We start from the raw sequence: 16904 nt of genomic DNA, 5'->3' as shown, positions 1-16904 counted from the left end.
CGTCTGAGTATTTACGCTCATCACCTTCAACGACTTACACAACATCTTATCCGTCGGCTCTCTCAAAGAACGAAGCTAACAGGCTAGCAATGCAACTTCAGCTTTCGAGCTGTCCTTATTTTGTCTTGATCCCCCCCAACAGACATCGGGCCTTCAATACGCGCGCAACTGCATCAATCCATCCACCTCGGCCGTACTCTACTGCCCGTCTCCATACGAAATCGCGGATTGTCGCTCATTCTGCTGGCATCCCTCGTCCAGCAGTCTACAGACGACATCAGCCTACGGCACAAATAAGACAAAACAAAAACAAACAAAAAAAAACTACATGGCTGGTTGCCATTGGAACGCATCAAATAACCAGTTCTTGTTCGTGCACTCATCAAACGTTTGCATTTTTTTGTTGACTGCCTATTCGCCGTGTCCACTTAAGCATCTCAATTCCCCCCCATGGTGATTTGCTTCTTCAATGACCTGCCCTATCCGTAAAACCACCGCCGACTTGATATACCCAGGCGGGAAAGAAAAAAAAGAGGCCCTCCCAAAAAAAAGTGAATGAGACCCATGCGTCAAATCACAACAAAACCAGTCAATTTTTTTCGGTTGCCCTCGAGAGTCCCCAAAGGGGGAACAAATGAGCGGGAACGACAATCAAACAAATCCGTGCTCCCCATCCATCCTCGTAGCCCTTTCTTTCCATTTTGCCCAAGCCGCCCACCCTGCTTTCTTCTAGGTGATTCTCGAAAAAAATGAAATTAAAAGAAACAATCGTACACGTTTGCATCAACGAGTAAGAGACTTGAGCAAGACTTCCTTTCTTTCTCTCCGGCCTCCATTCCCGATCCTTGTTGCATGAGGGGCACACATGTAGCTGCTGCCCTGTTCCCTCTTCCGTACCTCGAAATCAACCTCTCATAAGGCGTTTAGTGTAGTGGCACGCGCACATACACACTAGTCCATTTGTAATAAAGAACAAGGGTAAATAAAAAAGAGTAAAAAAAATAAGAAAAATGATGGGGGTGGGAGGGGGAAAATCACATCCCCTTCGCGAATCTTGGATTCATGACGAGCGCGATCCCATCCCGCTCGCGGCGATATCGCCCTCGTCGTTTCCCTTCACGGCATCTACCCCACTAATGGTAGTTTCCGCCCCAGCCGCCGCGTTGCTGCTGCTGTTGGCCTTGCTGCTGTTGCTGCTGTCCGGTGCTGTAGTAGCCTCCGCTGCCGAAACCGCCCTGGCCGTAAGAGCCATAGGGGGTGCTGTGCTGGTTGCCACCGGCACCGGCGCCCATGCCGTATGCGCCGCTACCGTGGAGGCCGTGGCCTTGCAAGTGGCTTGGGTAGCCACCATAGGCACCGCCCATCTGGGACGTCTGGGGAGGCGGGAGGCTACCGCTTTGTCCGCCGGGGGCCGTGTTCGTGGCAGAGCCAGGCCGAGGAAGAGAGGGCGAGGGGCCAGAGGAGGTCTTGGCCTCGCCAAAAGGCTTCAGCTCATCGGCCGAAGATCCGGTGCTCGGCTGTGTCTGGCTGCTGAATGACTGTCCTTGGGACTGGAAGGATGAGGCGCCTCGAGAGAAGCTGTCGTGGGTGCTGCCGAAGCTGCTTCCTCCTAGGCCAGGCTGGCTGGCTGCCTGGCCAGAGCCAGCGCGGCCGTAGTCGCCAAGGCCGGAGCCAAGAGGGCTCTCTCTGTGGAGGGACGAGGGGCCAAATGTTCCGGGGGAAGAGGTGTGGTCATACGGAGCATTGCCATAAGGCTGTCCATAAATGGCACCCTTGCCATACGGACCGAATCCTCCTTGGCCGTATCCAGCAGAGTAATATTGGTGGTAGTAGGGGTTGCTGTAGTATGGGTGGCTATATCCGGGGTATTGCCCGTGAGCCTGAGGCTGAGAACCAGGGCCTCCCTGTTGCTGCGGCTGTTGCTGCTGAGCCTGAGTGACGGGGTTGGGGGTGGAGTGGCCGCTGTTCTGGTTCTCGTTGCTGCCGCCGAATCTTGGCTGGTTGTGGCCAGTAGCGCTCTGCGGGTACTGGCTTAGGTTATCGGTTTGAGAGGCGTTGTAGCCTCCAAAGGGCCGCTGTTGCGAGGAAACACCCTCCGGTTGAGCGTGTGCTCCCTGCTGGCCAAAGTGCTGGCCGTAAAAGGCGTATGGGTTTCGGTCCTGAGGGTTTGCGGTGTAGTAGGCTGAGTAGTCACTGGGTGCCGAGGTGAAGGCTGCACCGGGCTGCTGCGCGGGGGGTTGAGAAGTTTGAGCCGCGAAGTTATCGAACGGCGGTTGAGATGCGGGAGCGCCCTGGTTGAAAGGATCCAGCGGCTTCTGCTGAGCTGCCGAGATGTCCTGAGGACCGGCCTGACCGAATCGACCGAATTGCTGAGCGTTGGGGATTTGCTGTTGAGCGGCTGAAAGAAGAAACTGTTAGTAAATACTCGCAACCACCTTGAACCTCAATTAAAACATACGCCGGGAAGGGATGGGTGCCTGGACTGAGGTAGCGGCAGCGGCTACGTGGATGATTAGAATCAAGGGATACAAGGGTTAAACAAAGGAACCAGGACAAAGGGGGAAAAGAAAAGTTCGACTCAAACGGAAAAAGGGGGGGGGGGGGGGGGTTTGTCATACCAATAGGTGTCATTCCAGGAGGAGGAGCAGTCGTGGGTTTAGGAGCATAGGTTTCCGGTACAGCAACAGGCTGAGAAGCCGGGGGAAGAGAAGTTCTGGGAACGGCAACGGGCGAGTCGGCTGGGGGCTGAGCTCGAGTCTCTGCCTCCTCACGCTCGCCATCGATATCTTCGTCGTCTTCGAGGTTGAAGGCACCGAACTGCACAGCAGCGCGATCCACTTCACGGTTGCCCGGCATGCGGACAGCCTCTTCTTGATCGAGAACTCGTCGTTGGAAGCTGGGAGTGCGGGGTGCAACCTTCTCAGTGGTAGCCTTCAGCGCAGTAGCAGCATAACCGCTAGTTGCGGCTCTCTGGGCTTGGTGTTGTTGCTGAGCGGCTGAAAGGGGAGTGGCATTGGCGCTGGGAGGGCTCTGTCGGGGGTCCCAAGAGTCAGCAGCAGTGCTTGCGGCAGTGTCTGTCGCGGGTGGCTGAGAGACATCAACAACCTGTTCGAGATTGGTCTCGGTGAGCTCATCTTGAGAGGGCTGTATCTCGGCAACTGGTTCGACGGCGGCGGCGGGGACGACAGGAGTGGCCTGCTCAACAACGGGAGTGGCCTCGAGTTCCGCTGCGGGTTCGGGCTTGGCAGGTTCAGGTTCAACAGGGGCGATTTCGGGGACGGGTTCGGGTTCTACGGGTTCGGCGGGCTTGGGAGCAGGGATTTCCTTTGGAAGTGCCGGCACAACCTTGGGAGCTGTCGACTGCCGAAGCATGCTAGCCCAGGTCTTGACTTGGGGAGCAACGGGCTTCACGGGCTCGGCGGGGATGGCCTTTTCAACAGACACGGGCTTCTCTTCGAAGCCGTTGGCCGTGTCGTCTTTGTATGCGGAGGACTCTTCGGTAGGCACAGACAGCTGCTGGTTTTCCTTGGTGCGAGATCCGTTGGTGGGATGAGTCGATCGAGCACGTCCGCCACGGCCACCCCTGTCGGTAGCCCTGCCTCGACCACGAGTTGCGTCGGAAGCATTACGTCCACCACGAGCAGTTCGAGCGCCGACTGGCAAGTCAGCGCTGACGGGTGCGGAGGATGTGTCCTTGGCCTTGGTGCGAGCGGTCTTCTTCGTCTTGGAGACTTCGCCCCACTGGGAGATGGTGCCTATAAAGAGAAGGAAAAAATGGGCATTAGCGATTAAACATGAAATTGAGCCTCTGCGAACGAGTGAAATCGGCTTCCGCCCTGAGATTGAGCTGCTGTATGCGAGCTTTCTGCTTTGCAGACAGCAAAAGGGAAAGGGAAACATGTTTGGGAAAGAAGGCAAACAGCAGAAATTTGTCTCCCAAAACGTACCATCAGCCATTCGTGTCACAGCCTCAGTCTCATCGCCATTCGTCTCCTTCAAAGCATAGAGGACGTCGGCCTCAGACCAGTCGGGGAACATTTCTCGGATCACAGAGGTCTTGTCGCCATACTGCTTTCGAAGCTCGGCAAACTCCCCCTCATCCTCAAAGGTGCCCAAGTTGTCGTCGGCGGTCTTGTGATCCGTCTTATCGCCATTGGCCCTGCGGCCGCCTCGACCGGCGAAACCCCCTCTGCCGCCTCGACCGGAGCCTCTGCCGCGTGAGGCAGATGGCCGTGAGATGACCTCAGACATGGGAAGCTGATTAGGTGTGGTATGTGGAGATGGGAAGGAAGTGGCAATTGTGCAGTGGCCCGTCGGATGGCCTCTGCAGAGCGTGCAACGAGCAGAGAGATGGAGAGAAGAAAAGATGGAGAGAAGGAGAAAAAAACAACAACGAAGAGAACAGAGCCGAGCGTACTCAGGAGAGAAGCCGTAGATGCTGAGGGTGCGTGGTGTTGTGGCAAAGGGAGGTCAAAAGGTGGAGGGCACGAGGTTTTGCCCGGAAGCAGACGAAAGGCTGGTCACGAAGGTTTTTTGGCTTGAGCGCCTGGTGACGCCCCCCTTGACCGCGTTGAAAGCCCAGCAGCAGGTACCTGTTTCGGTGCAACACAGTGCCAGATCCAGCACCAAAGCCGCCCAAGGCGCCCCCCCAAGGAGCCCCAACGGAGCCCCAAAGGAGGGGCAGGTTGGGCGGTAGGCGAGCTCGTTCAGCGCTCGGATAGGGCTAGGAGCAGGCTCTGGCCGCTGCCTGATCCGTCGCCCGCCGCCCACCGGCCAGCACGAGGCTGCGTGCACGGCTTAGTCGAGCAGGTCGGCGGGATGCAGCACATGTACAGGTACAGTTTTCTGACGTGATTCATCAATGCTTGCTACGGAGGATTTTACGTGCACCTGGGCTATTTTCTGGGACTCTATCGCATGAATTGACGCTGATGGAACGTCAACTCGAACTGACAAAGACCCTTCCAATGGTCCGGGGCAAGGCTTGGTGTCTCCCTCTCTCTCGCACTGTCTCTCAGCACTGTATACTTGGAGCTGGAAATCGCAGATCGTGCGCAAGGGCACCCGGACTGGCACAGGCACCTTGTGCCGAGTGAATCTGCACAGTGCTGCTTCCCACAGGGACTCGTAAGATGCAGCTGACGCCCGCACACTTAAACTTTGCGGCTAGTCCTGTCAGGCCGTGCGGTCGACACTGTGCTCGGCAGCCCTCCACCCCCAAGCTCTGATCGAGTTGGGCCGTTGCGAGCCCATTGTGTCTTGGAATAGCGAGGCAGCGCACAGGTGAGACCTAGACAATGTTTGCATGGCCTGCCGGCAATGAGTCTGAGGCTCTGCAATTGGCCCAGCCGCGAGAGCCATATGCTTCGCACGCCTTGTCTTTCCCTTTCCATCCAGCCTCGCCCATGGCCCAGAATTACTTATTACTAAGAGACCGGTTAGTTGCTGCACTAGGAGATACCCTTGGCCTGCACTAACAGGTGCTACCGTAAGAGTTGAGAGTCTGGGTTTGCGGTATCCTGCGCACGAGTACAGGTACCTAGCCGTCAAAGCTTCCAATCATCTGCACATTCTGGCCATTGAATGGAACTTGGAAGTCGCACGACTTCAACGCACGCCCAAGCTGACAAAGAGCCACCGTGTCTGTACTTGTACCGGTACTCACCAGCGCATCTCTTTCCACCCGAGCCACGGCCCCAGCGTCAAAGACGTGGCAAGTCGCTGTACCAGTACCTGACCTTCCAGCAGCCCTTAGCCTGCAAAGTTAGCGAACTCGGACGCTCCACCGCAGCTCTCGAATTGGGGGCCAGTCTCAGCCCATGTATCACATGACTCGGCCGCATGTCATGATGAGGCTAATGTACATGTACCGTAGCCTTGCCTCTTTGATATCGCTTGGTTCACTGGAACAGCCTCAAATTCGAGACAAGTGCAAGCCTCCCTACAGCTGCACCGCACAGCTTTGTCTCCCTTTGCTCAGCCTGCCTTCTAGACAGTGCTTATGGATACTACCATACTTGGACGAATCTACTTGGTCGATTTGAATTTGAATCTTGCGAGGAATTAACCGCCCCGATCAAACTCCCGCCATGTTCTCCACCAAGTCTGCGCAGTCGCTCCGGAAGCTTTTCGCCGGCTATCACGAACCCCTGCCCATCTCCAAACAGCAGTCGCAGAAGCTGCTCGATGGCCTCAAGGCCTCCTTTCGAAGCCAGCTGGACCGCGAATACGGCCGCTCGTCCTCGGACAGCGCCGCAGCGCCCGTCAAGACCGGAGATGCCGAGCTCCAGACTCGCCGCCGGTCTGCCGCAACGCTGCATCTGAAATCCATCCTCTCCAATCCTTTGTTCAGCTACGACAACAGCAGCAACAAACAAAACGCCGCCCACTTGCCGAAGGCGATGTGGGTGTCGGATCGCGACCCTATGGATGTGTTTGACCATGCCGTGTCGAGGGGCATGATGACGCTCAAGGCTGCCACGGGCTGCTTGGTGGCCAAGGGGCATCAGATGGAGGCTGCTGCGGAGGCAAACTCCCCTGCCGCGGCATCCTCGGATACTGCTCTCCGAGTTGTTCGGTGGCTTCGATCAGCCGGCGCGGAAGGCGACCTTCAGTTCCTGGACAGGCCAGCCTTTGTTCGAGCACTGGTTCCGTTCCTAGTCGCTGAGAAGATGGAGGGAGTAGCCTGGGAATGGATCATACGCACCATGAACGAGTCCGCAGGCATCACCGAAGAGCAGCGCATTGCTCGTGCGTCTTCTTTGTTATCGCAGATTGTCCGCATCAAGAGCCAGTCCCACTACGGAAACCTCGATGCGGCCATTCAGGCAATCCTCGAGGCAGAGCGGCTCTTTGAGCATAATCCGTCACTCCCCAAACTCCTCGTCCAGCCCTGGAGATCCGTGTCCTGGCTATCTACAGTAGAGGCATACAGCAGGGCAATGCCAACAGAAAAGCTGTTTGAAGCACACATGGCCACAGCCGAACGGCTCCCGCGACCGTTCCCGGTGGAAACAGCGCATCTGCACTTGTATCACCCAACGCATCCCGACCACGTTCCCGCCCTGCAGTTCTTCAATGACAAGAAGAGATTGCGCAAGTTGGTGCAGGCACTGGGCCCCGAGAAACTAAACCTTGCCAAGTTCACGGGCATGGGCACGATACCGTGGATCGCGTTTCTAGGTCACGATACGGTCAATCATCTGAAGCAATCTGGGAGAAGCGAGGAAGCAGATGGCATTACAGAAATCTTGCGGTCAGAATTATCAGACATATTTGCAGAGACTTTGACGCCGGCTTGAAGTTGAAGGTGCAGGACCTATTTGGGCAGAGAGAGAGAGAGAGTTTCTTGTATTATTACTATCACGGTCATGGATAAGGCGCAATTCACGGAGAACAAGCACATGAGATATTTAGATACCCGGCCCCAATACAGAGGCTAATGAGAATCAACCAAATGTAAAAATACAATTTCTATAGCATGCACGTAGATGCTTCATAAACCCTTGACTTGTCATAATTTTGCCCACGCATTCTAATCTGAGAACCCTTCAAATACCTCCTCATCCTCATCATCCTCTTCTTCCCCTTGATCTTCATCATCTTCTTCCCCTTCATCTTCATCATCATCATCTTCTTCTTCTTCATCTTCTCGCTCCTCTACTTCAAACACACCCGAGATATCCCACCTGTCGCCATTGGCCTTCTTACTCACATACTTTACAAACTTGAGGGCACCGCTATCCCGTAGAACGAGCGTCATCTTGTTCCACGCCGCAGCCTGGAAGAACAGGATGTTGTCGTCATCCCCGCTAGACTTGTACACTGCCGCGTCCTCGTTGGAGTCGTCGTCACCAGCCATGTACACCTCATGACCACCAACCTCGACGACCTCCTTTTCTGGCTCCTCCACGGCCTTGCCCTTGCCTTTGCCCTTCTTCATGTTCTTTCCGTTAGTCTTGGCTTCTTTTTCGGCTTGGGCTTCTTCGTCTTCTTCTTCGTCGTCGGCGGCGTCTCCCCAGCCGGTTGTTGGGGTGAGGCCCAGGTTGAGCTCCAGACGAGGCTTGCCCTCGTGGCCGGTGGCAAGGGTGTAGTCCATTCCACGGCGGAATCGCCTGGCCATGACGTCGTGGCTCTCAACCGTGCAGCCTGTCGCGACTTGCAGCCAGTTGCGGAACTGACGGCTCGGGAAGAGTTTATCCAGCAGCTCTGAAATCGGCGAGTCATCCACTGATTTGCGAGATTTGCTTGACGTAGAGGGGTGTTGGTAGAGATATCTGTGCTTGTGAGGTGGTTTTGACACCTTCCAGGAAGTGGACTTTTCAATGGCTGAGCTCTGTTCGGGGAGGCTGGCCTTTTCTTGTGCATGGATGTAATCTTGCAAGCGTTTGGAGAATTTCTTGGATAAGACGTCTCCAAGCGTGATGCTCGAATTCTCTTCAAAGTGCTCCGAGACTTGCTCCAACGTATCAGGCGTCAGATACGTCGGCGCAATGTACTGCAGCAAAAACTCCAGATCTGCTTCCTCAAACTCAGCCTCGCTGCCCTTTGCATCTTCGACCTTGACAGGGAGTGCTTGCGGCGCATCGTACTGAGCGGGATTGCCCTGGAGCTGCATGAGGCCGCTGTTCTTTGCGTTTCTCTCCTCCTCTCCCTCGATGTATCCGTCCTCTCCAATCTGCGGGATGTGGAACCAACCGCTAATAGCCATGCGCACGCGACCACCCTCCTTCTCCAGCTGCTCCTTTGTCTCGGCGTGGTAGACCTCTTCGACGTCGTGGAAGCTTTCACCAGGCTGAACGGCGAAGAAACTCAGCTGGTTCCAGGCGGGAGGAATGACCTTGACCACGTCAGGGAGCGGCGTCTTGGCAATCTCGCCGTCCTTGTTCTTTATCTCCCGGATCGGAAACAGACGCAATGCGCCGCCCCATTCGGGCCTCCAAGGGGTATCGGGATCGGTCAGGTAGAGAATGTAGCTGACTCGCCTGCTGCCAATGACATCGTCGTGGCAGAGCAGGTAGCAACCTGGAGTGTAGATGTTGATGGCCATGTCCGTCTTCCTGCCACTCAGAGGCCCGCAGCCCGTGATGCCGGAGACGTAGTTGCGGAACGTCTCGGAGTAAATGGCATCGCGAAGAGAAAGCAGCGAGGGGAGCTTGGCGAGAGACTCGTCGTCCAGGCCATCCAGGTTGGCGAGATCGCCGGACTGGTGGATCTTGTAGATGTCCGTCTCTTTGGGGGTGAATTGTACATTGTCGCGGATTTCGCTTCGAACCGACCGGAGCAGCTTGTCATCGACCAGCTCGTGGATGACGGCGTGTTTGTACGGCGAAGACTCTGCATATTCGTTTGTGTATGATTCCAGAACGGAGTCGTCGAAAAGACCCTTGCGGAAGCGCTTCTTTGCGTCTTGTGGGCTTATGGCTACAATCCCACGAGGTCAGCATCCAGCTGGAGAGGAGGAAAGCTGGAGAGAAGAAGGGCTCGCTCACTGGTCTTGGGCTTCTTGGTGCCGGCTTTTTTGCCAGAAGCATTGCTTTCCGCCTTTCTCTTCATGGTTGCGAGCTGCGTCTGGCCGGCTCTGCGCAATTGGCTACGGAAGTGTCAATGGCGAAAAGAATTGGGCGAAAAGGATTTTCGCAAAAGAGGTGGGAAATGGCATGAGGCGAGTTGCGAGATCAGCCGATTGCGCATCTCCAACTTTTTTTTTCTGCCGCCTTCAATGTTCTGGCACCACTTGCTTTTTCCCCACCAAGCTAAAGTTGTGCTGATTTCCTAATGTGGAAACCCAGCTACAATCATGGTAGAGATGCATTAGAATGCATTAGTATGGGTGTTCTATGTTATAATTATTAGTCGAGAATGAATTATGAATAATAGAACTGCTTGATCTCTTCAAATTGGACGACCTGCTCGAATTGATTTGGTTAATCGTCAAGGTGACTGTCCACCACGCAGCTAGCTATGACGCTGTTTGTCTCACTTCTTCTGCATCATCTTCTATGAGACAGCAACGATGATTTCCAATGTACTTGTCAAATAAATATTTATTACCTACTAATATCACAGCTTCAGGACCAGCAGTATTAATATACGCGATACTCCTCTTCCAAACTCCGGGTTCGCTGCTATTAAGCTTGTTGTCTCCCTTGGTTGGATGACATACCCTACAACGCAGGGGCCTGCTGCAAAATGACCAAAACACCAGATAATTCGCCATCAGCTCTTCAAATAGCCCCTGTCTTATGACCGAAGAGCCCTATTCCGCCATCCCCCTCCCATATATCCTCACATTACCCCTCAAATGCCACCAATTGTCGAGCAACGCCTTGCTTCGGCCTTCGGAAAGCAACTGACTAATAAAACGGCCTTGGCCAGCAATCTGGAAACTTTTAGCGGGGACTTGCCGGTTTGGGCAATCGGCGCTCGGTTTCATCATGACCGAATTCCTGATGCCCCTCATCAGCAGCAAAACTACAAAAGGTCCTTGGGATTATATATTGCTTTCTGACGCAATGGCTTGTAATTTCCAATATATTCATTGTTATTTACCCTTCTTAGATTTTCAACTTCAATCAGCCTCACATCAAAGTTGAAGCCATGGCCTTTGAGCATCATCAGAAAGATGTCCGGGATCGTTTCCCCGCCCTCCAGCAGGAACAGGTCTTTTTCGACAACGCCGGAGGCAGTCAGACTCTCGATACCGTGATTGATTCCATTAGGGACTATCTAAGCTCTACAAATGTGCAACTCGGCGCCTCTTACGCCGTGGGCAAGAAATCAACGGCCGCTTATAGCGCTGGATACCAGGCCGCTGCCAAGTACATCAACGCCAACCCCGATGAGATCGTCTTTGGCGCTTCGACCACCCAACTTTTCCGCAATCTCTCATATGCCCTCAAATTCAACCCGGGAGATGAGATTGTCGTTTCCCGTATAGATCACGAGGCCAACATTGCCTCATGGGTGGATCTGGCGGAGCGACAGAATCTCGTCCTCAAGTGGTGGAAGCCAGCTCCCGGTGTGAACCCTCAACTTCTTACTAAAGACTTGGTCAAGCTTTTGTCACCAAAGACAAGACTCGTCACTTGTACACATGCAAGCAATATCTTGGGAACAATCACTAATGTGCGACTCGTGGCGGATGCGGCCCACAGCGTCGGTGCCCTTCTGTGTGTTGATGCCGTAGCATATGCTCCGCACCGGCCCATCGATGTCAAGGCACTTGGCGTTGACTTCTACTGCTTTTCTTGGTACAAGGTCTACGGGCCTCACATCTCTATGCTTTACGGTAGTTGGAGCGCGCAGACCCATCTCAAGTCATTGGGCCATTTCTTCAACCCCTCTGCCACCCTAGAAGACAAACTCGGTCTTGCTGCCGGATCATACGAGTTGCTCCAGTCTATCCCAAAAGTTGTTGAATATCTAGACTCCAAGTGGAACAAAATCATCGCCCAAGAGGCCAGTCTTCAATATGAGCTCCTAAGCTATCTCATCGACAAATCAAAGGTTACCATTTACGGCGTCCCAGGAGAGCAGACCTCGGAACGAGTAGCGACGATTAGCTTCTCCGTCAAGGGGTGGAATTCCCAAGACCTTGTGGAGGCAGTGGAGAGCAAGTCTAATTACGCTTTCCGTTGGGGGACGTTTTACTCGGACCGACTTGTTCGAGAGACTCTGGGTTTGGGCAAAGATGGTGTTGTGAGAGTAAGCATGGTGCATTACAACACAGGTGAGCCTCTATGATCTCGCGAGGTTAGGAGAAGACGGGCTAACTTGCTGTTACAGTGGACGAGGTGAAAGGGCTTGTCCGTGCACTTGACGAGGTCATTGGGCAATGAAGCTAGAAAGCTGAACTATCAGGTAATAAGGAGGCTATAAAAATGATTGCAATATCGAGAACAACATCTATTAGACAAAATGAGAGAAAGATCTATGGACAGACAGCAGATTCATCACATAATAAACAATGTAAATCACACTCCAGAGTGGCCCTCCAATCATGTCCCAAAGTTCTGCAGCTACATCTACATCCTGAGCCACGACTTGAGTACATGTATATAGACCTTCTCTGCACCACCAACAATGAAGACGAACACAATGCTCAGCAACATGTCCCAGCAACCCATCATAGAACCCCAACGATTTGCACTAAGCATTCCAGGACAGCGTCGCAAATTTAACAAAACTCGCATTCTACTAAAACTCCGAATCCGCAGCTCGCCCAATCTGGCATCTCAGCCACTGCATGGCGTTCCGTTTCCTCCAGATCTTCACATGCAATTTCAGGGTCCAAAAAGCCGACATCAACGGCACAAGCCGAAAGTGATCTCATCTACAACCCCACCAACTCGATTTGCTTTTTCTCCTTAGCTCCTTGGCGTAAGTTCTCGCCTCTCGAATGCTGATGTGCGATTTTTTCTTTTAAAAAAAAGTTATGACACCCGCGCCCCTGGCCAAGATCGTTTTAGACTTTGGGGTGGCAGATCTACACTTGGAACTGGGACAACTAAAACGATTTTGAGATTTCCTTCCTTTGATTCCTAATTTTTTTTTTAAATCTTCCTTTGGATCATATTAATGGATTCAAATGAGATCTCTATGCAAACCGTTCCGCTTGTTATCGATGTGACTTCACTTATGCATCTCCAAGCCTCCAACGTCATCATGCTTACCTAGGCACCTATGTAAATGATATTCTAAAGAAACATCGTTTTTATATCCCATGGTTGGATATTACATACAAGCACCACATTGATAATTAGCATAAGAAATGGAAGAGCTCTTGATCAAGGCAAGTTCATTAAATCAGTCAATTAGTGGTGGGTAGTACCCGGTATTATCGTATCGTATCTCGGCATTGGCAGCTCGCTAGACAACGCATTCTCGCCTAATCAGACAGCCCATCACATCCAGCGCGTATCGTTACATCTGTAATCCTCCACTAAAAGCAAACATATTGCCCAATCTCTCGCCGCTCGATTCTGTGGATCAATTGACAGCTTACAAGGCAGCCGCCAACACGGCAATGGCCGCGCCGACGAAGCTACCGGCGGAAGCCAGAGGAGCAGCGACGTTGGAGCTTGTGGTGGAAGCCGCAGAGGTTGTCTGCGATGCCGCGGAGGTGGCAGTGGTTCGGGAAGCGGAGTTTGTGGTGGCGGGGGCAGAAGAAGACTCGGCGGTGGTGGAAGACTCGGAAGAGTCGGTTGTGGACGAGTCAGAGGACCCAGTCGTGGCAGTCGAGGCGGAGGACTCGCTGGCCGTGGTAGACTCGTGGGAGGCCTCAGTCGAGCTGGACGACTTCTCGTTGCAGACTACCTGGTCGGGAGTCGAGACTCCGGCAGAAGAGCAGATCTGTTTGGCGTAATTGACGGCTTGGGTCTGGGCGTCCTTGTCGCAAGATGAGACCAGGCAGCATGCGATGCCGTTGAGGAAATCGGCGTTCTTGCAGATGCAGGCAATGTCGAGCTGTCCGCAGCCAGCAATCGAGGTGCCGGTGGTGAACTGGACGACGCAGCCCGTCTATGAAGGTGTCAGTGTACAGTTTCTTTTTACGCTGGTGGTTGTCTAAGACGAGATTGAGATGCAGCAGCTCCATCAAGCTCAAAGGGCCTCCGGCAATGGAACATGTTCATGTGTGGATGCCAGGAGTTGTTATCATCATCACATATTGTTTTTGTTGTTACTTACAGCGCAGGTAGGGATCCCGTCTTGGGCAGCGGCAAGGCCGGACAGGAAGACGAGCGAGAGGATGGAAGCCTTCATCTTGAGCGATTGATAGGTGATTGACACGTGAAAAGAGCGTTTGGTCAAGTTTCTTTTCGGGATAAGCAGCAGTAATTCGGTGGATTTGGATGAGGGGGAAGAAAAAAAAAAGAAGAAGAGGTCAAGGGTTGGCGTAGCAAAAGGGAGCAAGGACGAGGAATCCCCAATGGCCTCGAGCTGCACCCAACACACCATCAGCAGCCCATTCGGGTGCTAGCGACGTTCCGCGTCTGGGGAAGGGCAGCCTCTAGCGGCCTCTAGCGCGCGAATCACCTGAAGCTTCTCTTGGCTAGCAGTCGATGGTGCCAAAGCCACGGCAGAACGTGCCCTGAAGCCACTGATTGGGGGGCTTGTGGCACCGCGTGGGAATGGAAATGCTGGTCCCCGACAAGCCAGGGGGGGTTCTGCGGCCAATCGGTCATTCTGGTGTACGGACATGGACTTTTCAGCTAACCCGAAAGGCTGTGCTGTGTTGGTGTTTTTTCCCCCCGCCGACTGTCACAGCGACGGCGCGTTCTTACTCGTACTCGCACTTTTGACAGTTTGCAACAATTGATACGAGCATGACTAGGAGTAGCAGCTAGTTTGCATCAATTGCTCTACCAATGGTCTGACAGACCTCGGCGAGTAAGACAGACCAGGCCGGAGAGATGCAGTCATCGTCCCGTTGCTTTCGATACTCGGTACAGTCCCCTGTAATATTCCGTACTTCTCCATACTAACCTAAGCCGGACCGTATTATATGTAGGTAGGTTATGTATGTACATACGTGTAGGCAGCAGCTGCCAGCAGAGACAGCTCCGAAAGACAAGGAATAGATTGGTCACCATACGAGGAGACAAGGAATATCGACCTTCGGTATTAGATCAACGTGGAAAGGATACCTGTCGGATGCATCTCGCCTCCACCCCATTTTCCGTCCGTGCAGAGTAAGACTGAGTATCCGATCTGTGGGGAGACTGATGATATGATGCCTAGGTACCCATGGTGAAAAACGGGTAAATGGGACAGCAAGACCGCAGGGATTCAACGTCACTCTGCTTCCGCTTGGGCCTCTTTGCCATTCATCACAGCTCACTTGATGACGTAGCCGAGACAGGCCTTGCGGGTGAAGCTGTGTAGTGTGATGTGATGTGATGTGATGTGATGTTCGGCAGTATCAGAGTGTCGTGTCTGCTGAGATCCAGCCATCCTCTGTGCGTTGCGATGGTGATGATGACCATGGCTCAACAGCCCATTCTTTCGTGAAACGCACAATGACCATGTCACTCATTATTCATAGCCACTTTATTCTAAATCCACATCGAGTAATGTAATTGCACCATGGCACTGACTCTTCAGTTGCTCCCTTGATATCGTCAACATTCTATATGGGGGAGCGTTAAATAGGGGGGCGTGAGCACCAAAGTATATGCAGTTGCTAGTTCTTTTCAAACGCCTAGAAGCCATTTCCCCTCCGTCAAGCGTACAATCCTCTCACCTCCGTCTGTCTTGTCGACGACTTATACTTTCTTGCCCTGCCTCAAGAGCTCGGAGACCTTTGGTGGCAGGACCAACGCACTCCTGTCATTTCGCCGATAGAAATCGACCAGAGAGATGGCTGTCTGCTCTGGTTTGTCTTCGTGAATGAAGTGCCCAGCATCGGGGAATACTTGGAGAGCGTATTTTCCTAATTCATGCCAATACGTTAGCCGCAGGGAGCTTCACTCACATATTCGTATACAAATCCAAATCCATATCCATATAAAAAAAAACGTTTATAAAACATACCTTGCATCTGCCCAATTGTCAATTCCGTGTCTAGTCGATCTGTGCCAGCAAGCAGCAACAGCTTTCCACCACGAGCCCCCAAAAACTTCTTGCTCAAACCCACGAACCAATCCTCCCAAAACGGCTGCGTGGCCGCGAGATTTGTTCTCCATCTCCAGGGGCGAGAAACATCTTTGCTCTCATCCCAGACCAGTAGCGCCGGCACCGAGGCTCTAGCAGAGACTGAGTTTCTAATAGTTCGGGTCCTGATGTGCCAGTCAATGCCCGACTCGACGGTTGCAAACCCCCCTGGTCTCGTGGACAGGTACGTCTGCATGCTCTGCAGTGCATCCATTGCAGAGCCCTCGACGACGTCCAGGACCGCATATGCCAAGAGGGAGGTGCCCAGCTTCCCGGACATGGCCAGGTCGGTGACGACAGCGCCGCCCAACGAGTGGCCCACGAGGACTATTGGGGGCAGCTCTGGCCAGCTCATTTGTGTTTTTGTTGCCTCCACCATGGCAAAGAGATCTGATGATAGCGTATCAAGTCTCAAATCCAGAGCCGCTCCATCAGGCGCAGTAGTAGAGCCGTGGCCTCTGCAATCGACTGCCAGTATGCCAGCATTCGGCAGCCGTTTCCGTATCTCAGAGCCCACCAGAGCAAAGGACAATCCCGAAGATCCAGCACCGTGATGCATAACGTACAAGGGCCCCTTATCCACCGGCGAGTTGAGGTATACATGGTAAATCACCTCCGGGTTGGTGTCCGACTTGAGAAACAGCTCTCGTTCAAAGTAGGTTGTCCAGGGAATCTGCTCCAGCGTCCGGCCCCTCGCTACGCTGCGTACCGTCAGCCCGACAGCCCATATATCAAGTGCTTGCTTGCCATGTCCAGCTCAGGTGTAGTTACCCTTGGGGGCGAGCAAAGAGCTTCTGGCTCGGCGTCGGGATAATCGTTCCCGTGGAGGAGACCGAGGAGGCCGAGGACGAGTCGTCGTCCAGTCCCTCTGGCAGCTCCGGCACCTGGTCTTCCTCAGCCTCGTCCAGCTCTTCAAAGGGCTCGGGAGCAAGCCCAAGCTTCTGTTTTGCCCAAGCTCGCTGGAGGTCGCTCATGATGGCGCCGTATTGCTGGAGCACAGCAGGTGATGTGAGCTGATCAAGGTCCAGCCATTCGCAGATGCGGGGGTTTGGATGATCCGTGGGGTCTCAATTGACGACTACGGCCGCTGCTCAGTTCGAATATCGCCTTCAATCGTCAAGCGGTCGCAATCTCTCTTGAATGGCCTTGGGTTGATGTGGGATCGCAGCCTTCCACGGTTGGATCTGTGACCAAAAACCATGTGCAGGCCATGTATGTACCTCATTGTTACGAAACCACACAAAAGGAAG

The 16904-nt window shown here is 53.5% G+C and overlaps 6 protein-coding genes across 6 annotated transcripts; 2 read left to right on the top strand and 4 right to left on the bottom strand.

The window, feature by feature from the left end:
- Positions 1-1133: 1133 nt before the first annotated feature.
- Triagg1_304 (uncharacterized protein) lies at positions 1134-4251 on the bottom strand (the record flags this gene model as incomplete). The annotated part of the gene is made up of 4 exons (XM_062898042.1): positions 1134-2398; positions 2459-2500; positions 2619-3755; positions 3948-4251. 4 exons carry the CDS (start codon positions 4249-4251, stop codon positions 1134-1136), a joined length of 2748 nt encoding a protein of 915 aa, XP_062760654.1.
- A 1838-nt stretch (positions 4252-6089) lies between these two features.
- On the top strand, positions 6090-7301 carry Triagg1_303 (uncharacterized protein; the record flags this gene model as incomplete). The annotated part of the gene is made up of 1 exon (XM_062898031.1): positions 6090-7301. One exon carries the CDS (start codon positions 6090-6092, stop codon positions 7299-7301), a length of 1212 nt encoding a protein of 403 aa, XP_062760653.1.
- A 233-nt stretch (positions 7302-7534) lies between these two features.
- Triagg1_302 (uncharacterized protein) lies at positions 7535-9555 on the bottom strand (the record flags this gene model as incomplete). Its single annotated transcript, XM_062898020.1, has 2 exons — positions 7535-9423; positions 9492-9555. The coding sequence occupies 2 exons, from the start codon at positions 9553-9555 to the stop codon at positions 7535-7537; spliced, it is 1953 nt and encodes a 650-aa protein (XP_062760652.1).
- Positions 9556-10599: 1044 nt separating this feature from the next.
- Positions 10600-11840, top strand: Triagg1_300 (uncharacterized protein; the record flags this gene model as incomplete). Its single annotated transcript, XM_062898008.1, has 2 exons — positions 10600-11731; positions 11788-11840. 2 exons carry the CDS (start codon positions 10600-10602, stop codon positions 11838-11840), a joined length of 1185 nt encoding a protein of 394 aa, XP_062760650.1.
- A 1162-nt stretch (positions 11841-13002) lies between these two features.
- Triagg1_299 (uncharacterized protein) lies at positions 13003-13764 on the bottom strand (the record flags this gene model as incomplete). Its single annotated transcript, XM_062897997.1, has 2 exons — positions 13003-13521; positions 13690-13764. 2 exons carry the CDS (start codon positions 13762-13764, stop codon positions 13003-13005), a joined length of 594 nt encoding a protein of 197 aa, XP_062760649.1.
- Positions 13765-15266: 1502 nt separating this feature from the next.
- Positions 15267-16628, bottom strand: Triagg1_298 (uncharacterized protein; the record flags this gene model as incomplete). Its single annotated transcript, XM_062897986.1, has 3 exons — positions 15267-15433; positions 15535-16355; positions 16426-16628. 3 exons carry the CDS (start codon positions 16626-16628, stop codon positions 15267-15269), a joined length of 1191 nt encoding a protein of 396 aa, XP_062760648.1.
- Positions 16629-16904: the final 276 nt, after the last annotated feature.

Source organism: Trichoderma aggressivum (genome assembly GCF_033847375.1).
Source record: "Trichoderma aggressivum f. europaeum strain CBS 100526 chromosome Unknown scaffold_001, whole genome shotgun sequence".
NCBI classification, from domain to species: domain Eukaryota; kingdom Fungi; phylum Ascomycota; class Sordariomycetes; order Hypocreales; family Hypocreaceae; genus Trichoderma; species Trichoderma aggressivum.
Note: the sequence above shows the minus strand (reverse complement) of the source record. Positions and strands in the feature narration are given on the sequence as shown.